At 40.9% G+C, this 9,593-nt stretch overlaps 1 protein-coding gene across 1 annotated transcript in view; it reads right to left on the bottom strand.

Moving 5' to 3' along the window:
* The window catches only part of Prkdc (protein kinase, DNA-activated, catalytic polypeptide), a 188,415-nt gene that overhangs the window by 97,044 nt on the left and 81,778 nt on the right, over positions 1 to 9,593 (bottom strand). Inside the window, exons 36-39 of the mRNA XM_023717692.1 lie at positions 8,396 to 8,596; positions 5,767 to 5,952; positions 5,282 to 5,386; positions 3,656 to 3,823 (exon numbers count right to left, since the gene is read on the bottom strand). Of these exons, the coding sequence (XP_023573460.1) occupies positions 3,656 to 3,823; positions 5,282 to 5,386; positions 5,767 to 5,952; positions 8,396 to 8,596 (660 nt within the window). The remainder of the gene's footprint in view (positions 1 to 3,655; positions 3,824 to 5,281; positions 5,387 to 5,766; positions 5,953 to 8,395; positions 8,597 to 9,593) is intronic.

Genomic DNA, 9,593 nt, shown 5'->3' with positions numbered 1-9,593 from the left:
ACTTCTGTACAAAAAAAAAAAAAAAAAAAAGAAAGGAAAAAATGGAACAGGAAAATGTGAATTTAAGTTTGCTTGTACAAATTTCATTTCCATGTACCTCTATTTGTTCTCTTTCATGGACATGATGCCTTCCTCTGAAACTATTTAGCACAGATTCTTTTGACTGTCCATCCCTTGCTTGGCGACTCTATTCCCTCTGAGCTCCTCTTTCCTACTGATTTGCACCTATCTTCTGTGTAGGTACATGTGAGGAGCGACGGCTGGTGACCAAACTTAGGACCTCATACATGCTGGGGAAGTGCTGTCATCACTGAGCTATTATGTCCTGGCCTGTGTTGAGACAGGATTTCTACAGTCCCCAAGCTGACTATAAGCTCCTGGGCTCAAGCAATCCTGTCTCAGCCTCCCGAATGGCGGGACTAGAGCAGCTGGAATTACAGGCGGGCACCTGGTTTATATCTTCCTTACGGGAGCAGCTTCCTCTCAATGGTCAGTGATCGTGTGCATTTAAAAGAACTAAGGATCTACTTGGAATCTTTCTGGATGATAAAACCATTAGATAACAGATTGCTGGGAACAGGATACTTACATGACATTTACATGACGAGACTTGAGATCACTATCACAGGGTAGCCTGACAAAATTTACGTTAATATGAATTAAACCTGACTTGTTTAGAGTAAAAGAGAGGATAAGTTTTTAAAGTTGCCTACCCAAATACCAGTGGCATTTTTCACATAACTAGAAAAATCAATTCTTAGTGTGGAACCACTAAAAACAACCCTCAAGTAGCTATGGACATCTTGAACAAAAAGAACAAAGCAGGAAGTGTTATAGTACCTGACTTTAACATATATCACAAAGCAGTAGGAACTAAAACAGAATGCTACTGACATGAAAACATACAAAGACTAGAAGAACAGAAAGCCTGTGGAATGCATGCATCGCAGCCAAATGATGCTAACGATGGCACAACAAACAATACTGGAAAAACGGGATATCCATGTGCTGAAGGAATGCGGTGACAGGTCCCTAGCTCTCACCAGTTGGGAAAATCAAAAAGATGACAGACTGAAATGTCAGACCTGGAAGTGCAGGATCACCAGAAAAAAAAAACAAAAGTGAATGCTTTAGGATTTGGGAATGGACAACAATTTTTGTTTTCAATTTTAATTTTTATTACCACATGCTTGCAGTGCATAATAGTTACACTGTTCTGAGGAGCTGTTCATGTACGTAACACGTCTTAATTCTTTTATCTTGCCCTTCCGTGCTTTGTCCTCCCCTCCTTCCACCCTTGGTCCTCCTCCTATTTGCAAACCATCTGCATCCCTACTTTCTTTGTTGAGGGAAGGGGCAGAGACAGGTCTTAGTTAGTAGTCAGCCTGGCCCTAAACTCACTATGTAGCCCAGGCTGGCCTCAAACTCTGATCCTCCAACCTCAACCTCCCGAGTACTGGGATTATAGATGTGTACCCACACTTACCTTCTTATTTTGCATCTTTTTATTAGAAAAAGACCCAAAATGAGGAAACAAAAGCAAATAATACACAAATAGGATCACAACAAATTACAAAACTTTGTGTAGCAAAGGAAACAAAGTGAAGAGACATTAAAGAATGAAATATTTGCAAACTATACAAATGTAAAGGGGTTGATTTTTAGAATACAGAATTCCAAAAGCTCAAAAGCAAATAAATAAATAAGTTATTTCTTTAAAAATGTAATGCGTTTAAACAAGCATTTTTCAAAAGAAGACATACAAAGACTGACGAGATAGCTCAGCGGACTCAACATGTAATGTATCATTAATTTATAGTTACATTTATTTTTACTTTTGTATAGTACAACACACACATAACAGATACTTCTGATTTTTTTAAAGTTTGATAAAAGTGTTTTTAAAAATTAGTGTTTTGAGGGCCATAGAGATAGCTCAGCAGACTAAGTGCCTTAGGCAAGCGTAGGGACTGGGGTTCAATCCCAGGCACCGCACGCCTTGCTGGCCCTAACACTGGGCGCGCTAAGCCTGCCACTGAGACCAGGCGTGGTGGCGTATGCCTGCCATGCCAGCTCTGGGAAGGCTGAAGACAGGAGGATTATATGAGTCCGAGCTGTGAAGTGAGACCCTGTGCCAAATACATTTAAAAAAAAAAAAAAAGACATACAAATTGCTAACAAGTCCATGAAAAGGTACTCAGTGTCACTATTAGGAAAGTACAAACAAAATGACAAAGACCTATCATATCAGCTCATCCCAGTCAGGATGGCTAGTACCTATTATTTTTATTTATTTATTTTTTAGTACTAGGGACTGAACCTCCATTTGCCAGGCAGGTGCTTACGCCACTGAGCTATAACCCGAGCCCATGGATGGCTATTATCAAAAAGACTAGGCCAGCCTGAATTATACAGTGAGACCCTGTCTCAAAAAAAAAATAAGAGCTAACAAGTTCTGATGAGGATGTGGAGAAAAGGAAACCCCTAAACACCACCAGTGGGAATGTAAGTCAGTAAATCCAGTTGAAAACAGTGTAGCGTGTTCTCAAAAAATCAAAAGTAGAACTACAGTATCATATGATCAAGCAACCCCAGTACTGGGATTGTAGCAAAGGGAATGAAGTCAGGATGCTGAAAGGATGTCTACGGATTACAGCACTTTGCACAATACCCAAGAGATGGAAAATCCTAAGTGTCCACCAACTGCTCCGTGGATAAAGGAAATGTGGTACATATCCACAACAGAGTCTTACTGAGCTATGAAAATAAGAATAAAATGCTATCATATGTAACAACATGGATAAAACTTGAGATCATTATGATAAGTAAAGTAAGTCAGGCACAGACAGTGGAATTCCAAGTGATATCATTAAAAAACATGAGAGGTGAATGTAGAAGGAAAGACGATGTGGCTCAGCAGCAGACCACCCGACTAGCATGTGAGGTCCTGGTGCCTCCGGCACTTAGAACAACAACAACAACAGCGCAGGCAGCACCAGAGCCACCGCCGCAACAGATCCCAAAATCATAAAGAGGAAAAAAGCAGCAGCTGACCACACAATTGTGCTTTGGACACTGGGGACCTGGGGACAGTTGTTGGGAGGATAAGATTAAGATGGGCAAAGGCTGATCAGTGAGTTCTAAGTTAGGAGGAAGAAGTTCTGATGTGTTTCTGTATGGTACATTTCAAAAAGTTAGAAGAAAGGATTTTTAAAGTTTTTATCATAAAGAAACGATAGCATATTTGAGGAAATGAACATTTCAACCTGATTTAAACAGTACACAATGTATGTATGTATGTATGTATGTATGTATTTATTTATTTATTTATTTTGTATGTATGTATTTAAACATTACATGGTATCCCATTAACAGGTACAATTTTTATTTTTTGCATGTATTAATTAAAAATGAATTTTAAAAGGAGCCAGGAAGATAGCTCAGTGGCATAAGCAAGGTCCTGAGCTCAATCTCCAGTACCACACACACAATTTATATCTAAAGAAATAGGACAGAGGGCCGGGAAGATAGCTCAGTAGAATAAGCACTGGCCTGGCAAGCGCAGGGTCCTGAGTTCAATTCTTGGTACTCCAAAAAAAAAAAAAAGAAATAGGACACAAATCAATGTTACAATTTTTATACTGCTAAAACTAACCTTTTTCATGCAGTCCACATAGTTATTATACTTGAGAGTTCCTGGAGGAAATTCATCAGACTTCATGGGGAAACTGGAAACAATGAGCTTTTCCAGAACACCCTTAAGGTCGTCCAGGTGGCCACCAGTGAGACTGGTGAAGAACGGCAGAAGGATCACAGCTTGGCCCTGGGGACAGTGCAGATGAACAAATTATGGTACCTGCGGATTACAGATCCTACAGCATAAATGGAACTACAGCTTTCTAAAGACTCTGCAAATACAGTACAACATGGATTTGATGAATGATTTCAGAATAAATTTGATGTTATCTTAAAAACAAATCTGAATGCAACTATGTCCCTCGGCTTTGCCTGTAGTGACCAGTGGACTTGGGGGGTCACATGCATATGCATAAACAGGACACTGTATGCTTTCTCCTTCTACAAAAAAAGACCCCAGAAGAAGCATACTGAACAAGGTTTGTGTGGACAGAACACCTCTAATAACCTATGGATAATTTATAACTCTCTGTGTAGAATGCCTACTGAGCTGTATAGGAACTAGGTGTTAAAGTACTATCTCCTTAAAAAGGTAGATAACCTGTAAGACTCTCTCAGGAAGAAACAGGAAACTTCATTAATCACACAGAACAGAAAATTCTAGGGAATTTTCCTCTTTATCCAATAAAAAATGTGATCTTTCATTGACTACATTTTAATAACTAAACATCCAATGATTTCTAAATTATCTATCTATCTATCTATCTATCTATCTATCTATCTATCTATCTATCTATCTGGTATAAGGTCTTGTTACACAGCTCAGACTCACAGTGATCATACTGTCTCAGCTTCCTCCGGCATGCACCGCCACATCCGGTTTCAGTGGCCGGCAAACAAGCATCTGGGGTTCTAAGGCTGGCATGGCATGCAGTACCAGGGACCAAACCCAGGTCCTTGTGTTTACCAGGCAGGTGCTTAGACCACTGAATTATCTCCTTGGCTCCTAAAAATCTAATTATTATAGAACTCTATAATTAGCAACTTTAGACTATGTGTGGTAGTACACACTATAATCCCAGCACTTGGGAAGCTGAGACAGGAGGATCACTGTGTGAGGCCAGCTTGGGTTACATGGTATATTCAAGGCCAGCCTGAACTACACAATAAGATCCTGTCTCAAGAAATATATATATAAATAAATATAAAATGAGCAACTTTAAAATTAAAATAGTGACTTCTTGATCCCACCCAAGAAAATCACCAAAAGATTCTACTATTTTTAATAGCAAAAGGATTGAATATTAATACAGGAAACCCAAAAGGCCAATTTAAATCATACATATGCAAAGACTAGTGCCAAGTCTGATAATCTCATGGCTATACCATAAAATAAATACTCTGACCTCTTGGAGAGGAATATTGACGAACATGCTGATCAGATAAGCCAGGTCCCCTTCAAGAGAGAAGAGCTGTACAGGTAAAATAAACCCTGAACCCATTCTGATAGTGATCAGGATGGGGTCGGGTACATGGGTGTTGTTCTAGTCTATATTTACACATGTTTGAAATTTTCCATTTAAAAAATGGCAAAATATAAAGATATAAAAAGATGGAATCTAGAAAAAAATTTTAGGTCACTTACCTTTAGATGTAGACCCAGCTCTGAATCAGCAAGTAGACTAGTGTATGTCGCGAAGACGTCTGCAAACGAGCTATGATTTGCATTGAAAGACACAGAAGACTCAATCTACAGGAGGCAAACAGAAGCACAATACATGGTATATTATGACCCATTTTCTTTAAAACATTCGCCAAATGTCTAAGTTTCAGAAATAAACTAATTTTGTTCTTGGGATTGCTTCAACAATAGCTGAATTATTCGGCCTGAAATATTAATAAGCACAATAGATGATACGAAATAATGTGAAGTATTAAAAAATATAAGGTAATCAGTAATTGCACTCCAAAATATTTTTATTTATCGAACCAAAAAGCTTTTGAACCAATTCCAATCAAATTTTCAGTTACAAATCAGTGTTCAAAACAAGGCACTCTCTTCAACATAAAAATTAGAGAAAAAAGCAAAAGGCACCTGAATACTATATTCTTCAAATGTTCTTGACGTACCTGTAAAATTTTGGCCAGTAAGGCCAGCACTGCCATTTTGCTCTCCGGAGTGGAATCCTGGGACCGCCATAAGTCACACCGCCCCCAGCTCTGCAGGACCGCAGTCACAAGCCTCAGCCCTTGGGGTTTCTGAGTGGCTCGCTCCCTGAAGCTCTGGTCTAACATGCCATTCAAAATGGTACTCACCTAAAACAATCGTGGAGTGATGAAATAAAAGTTCTCAATATTGAAAAGGACAAACAAAAAACAAAATTTCCTTTTACTTAGAAGTTATTCATAAAGGTAGATGCTAAAATAGATGTTAACTTCACAGCACTTCTAATTTGAAAACAGCATAACAGTGTAAATGTGGCCACAGAAAGCAGACAGTGGCCCTACTGATGTCATCACAGGCACCCTGCAGCTCCTGCTGCTCAGAGCTTGGTGGCTTCTTGATCAGTGAGCCCTCCTTTGTCATCAGCACCACCATGTGTGCACATGCACGACACACACACACACACACACACACACACACTCTCCCCAGTCCCATCCCCCTTTGCCCTTTCAATAGTAACATTCAAATTTTGGTTAAATGAGCATCCACTAATCCTGTCATCCATCCATCTAGCTAGCTAGCTTGCTTGCTAGCTTGCTTGCTTTATACCAGGAATTGAACTCAGGACCTTGTGCTTGCCAGGCAGGTGCTCATGTCACTGAGCTTTCTCCCAGCAATCCTGTCATTTTTCACAAGTGCTCCAGGAGTGTATTACCAATACTTTTCCTTTCTTGTACATGTTACTCCCTAAAGTTAATCATTGTCTACGTTTTTTGTTTTTTTTTTCTGTTCTCAAAGAACCTTTCCTTAATTTATCATCAAAATACTCTCAAATAGCCCATCAGGAAGTCAGTCTGCTCAGAACCTCCCTCTCTGCCACACCAGCACCAGGCCTTGACAGCTGCTCGGCGTGAGCGTGACTTCCTGTTCTGAACACCTGCCTGCCCTTGTCTCCCCATCGGGCCTGCAGCCACCTGACAAGAGGTACACTGGGGCACGTCCTCCAGGATCTGGCATGTCTGAAACGTGTTTTCTGCTCCACACACAACTGATAATCTGGCTGCCTCTTTCCTCTGAGGTCCTGCTGCTCAACCCCAAGGCCCCCCTCAGTTCTTTCCTGGCTTTAAAAAAAAATCTTTTCAGTCTACTCTCTGTCAAAGTTTCTCAATTTTACCACAGACACCTACACCTATGCGACTTCTTAATTTCTGATAATCATGTTCGAGTCTCAGGAGCTATTTTATATTTTCTGATGTTCTTTTTCAATAGCATTTCTTATTTCATGGAAACAGTATCTTCTCTCATCTTGCGTGACTTCTTCATTTTGCATTTCCACCACCAAACCTATGCCTTGCTTTTTCAGAATCCCTTTCCTCAGGTCCAGCTTCCTGGTATTTAAGAACTGACTAGAGGTGCTGTAGGGGTTCCCTGGCTGTGAGGGTCACTGTGAGCTTCCCTGGCTAACAAGGATGACCCCATCTTTCCTTTCTCGTAAGCCTGTTGAAATAGTCTGACATCTTGCAAGGTGGTAAACACTAGTTGACAGAATTACTGAAGCAAATTGGAGATCAAAGGATAAGAGCGTCCAGGTGTGGAACTTAGGTAGACTTTCACCTAATTGCATTCATGGTCCTTAGCCCAAAATCCTTGGAGCACTGTAGTCTCTTGAGGTGGGGAGGACCAGACCACAGCTACAAGGCTGACTCCATCTCTTCCGCGCCGTTTGACACGCTGGCCACCTACTCTTCCCACGCCTGTCACGGTGAGGCTCTAGGACACGAAGTCTGCCACTCTTGTGTCCTTTTATCTTGCAGCCTTGTTACCCTGGAAGCCTTTTCTCTGTATCTTTTAAGATGCTGTGTTGTCATTGTTGGCTTTAACCCTGTTCTGTCATTTTACAGGAATATGTTTTTATCCATCATTTTCACAGCTGAAAAATTTAAAAGCTCAAAATATTAAACTTTCTGAGTGTGTGTTTCTACTAAATTGCCTACTATGGTTTCTTTTTCTAATTTAAAAAAACACAAATTTTTGGTACAATCTACCACAAAATATTTCCCAATTAAAGATAAATACTATCAGGAATAAAATTTCAATTCAATGGGGGTTTTTTGGCAAAAGTCAACCTATGAGGTTGTGCCTTTTAAAATCAGGCCAAGAGATTTGGGCAGCAAAAGAGAATGGACAAAGTAATGTTTCAACATCCATTAACATTCAATAACTGGTGCAAAAAGCTGTGTTTTGCTTTAGCAGATTTTGATTTCAAGAATTATTAGCCTTTCAGGAAGAAATCTTGTTGTTGTTGTTGTTGCTTTTCAGGAAATATTTCAGTGATATGGTGATTCCTTTATAATCATTATTTAAGAAAATATAGGGGGCTGGTGAGATGGTTCAGTGGTCTAAAGCACCTACTTAGAACAAGCTTAGCAAAGCACAGGGACCACGGTTCAATCCCCCAGCACCACATGCCAGCCAGCCCCGCCCCCTGGTGGGCTGAGCTGGCCACACACACTCACACACACACACACACACACACACATAAATAAATAAATTTTAAAAAAAAGAAAATATATAGCTGAAGAAAAACTTCCTTACCATCTTGGGGTTATCCACCGATGATTTCATGAGCTCTGGCATAAGATCAAGATTTCTCAGCAGCTCAGCATTGATTGTTTCTGAGAATAAGCTATAGAAATACTCCCCATGGGAGAAGTTGACGACACTCGTCTGTGACCTACGCAAGGATGGTGTGGACAGTGGCGCTGCACGCAGGAGCAGACTCAGCAGGTGCCCACACTGCGGGGAAGAGAGGAGAAGACCAGGGCAGAAGCCTGGCTTTACACGGGACAGAAGACCATGGGGAGCTGGAAATGACCCAGCAAGGTCTGAAGGAGCCCGACACTAATGGCTGGACTCAAGCTTAAATTGTGCTTCCATACTGTGACCAACTGTCATCTTCTAGGTCTCAGTTTGGGGACAGAAATTTTCCTGAATGACACTCTTCCCCAATTTCCAGAAAACCTTGCTGTTGCTTGGAGGACACTAGTAAGCATAGGTAGTTTCAGACAGTGCAAGTGTAGCTGCCTACACATCAAGTAGACAAAGGGACCAGGGAGAGTGGCCTAGAGTAAGACAGGATGAGGGAAGATGGAACGGAGCAGTGTCCAGGGCGGGCTGCAGATCTCAGCTGCAGCAGAGCAGTCAGGTCACAGGACCTAAAGACTTCTACTGTGGCTCCTCAGCTGCCGCTGGGAATATCCTCCAGGGCTACTCTAAGCTGGCCAGCCCAGGAACCATCAAGTGTAGGTTAGGAAGAGGCCATGTGTCATCACAGATCAGCTTTAAAGTCACAGAATGTTCTCTGCCTAATGTCCTTTGGCAATAAGTGGGAAAAACAAAGTTCAACTTAAGAATGGTTTCTACTGCTGCTATTAAAAATAAGGGGAGAGTTAAAAAAGTCTTGCTGGGTACTGTGGTGCACATCAATACTCTGGGGGTAGCAGAAGGTGGAGGATAACAAGTTTGAGTCTAGACTGGGCAACTTCAGTGACCTGGGGAAACTCTACCTCAAAATTAAACAGCAAGTTGGTCTTAACCATCCAGCAGAAAAGTATAAAAACGAAATATAAGAAGTAAAGCCATGCTGTTATGTTGAGTTGTAGGGGACTCAGGTCAACAATTTCTGACATTGCCAATCAAGCAGAAGACCCAATACTATTATGGACTACTGGACTCTTTTAGAATATTTTGCTGAGTTTACACACCTATAATATTCAAATGACGGAACTTAACA

Source organism: Octodon degus, unplaced genomic scaffold, assembly GCF_000260255.1.
Source record: "Octodon degus isolate 3935 unplaced genomic scaffold, OctDeg1.0 scaffold00054, whole genome shotgun sequence".
In the NCBI taxonomy this organism is placed as follows: domain Eukaryota; kingdom Metazoa; phylum Chordata; class Mammalia; order Rodentia; family Octodontidae; genus Octodon; species Octodon degus.
This window is presented reverse-complemented; position numbering and strand designations above follow the sequence as displayed.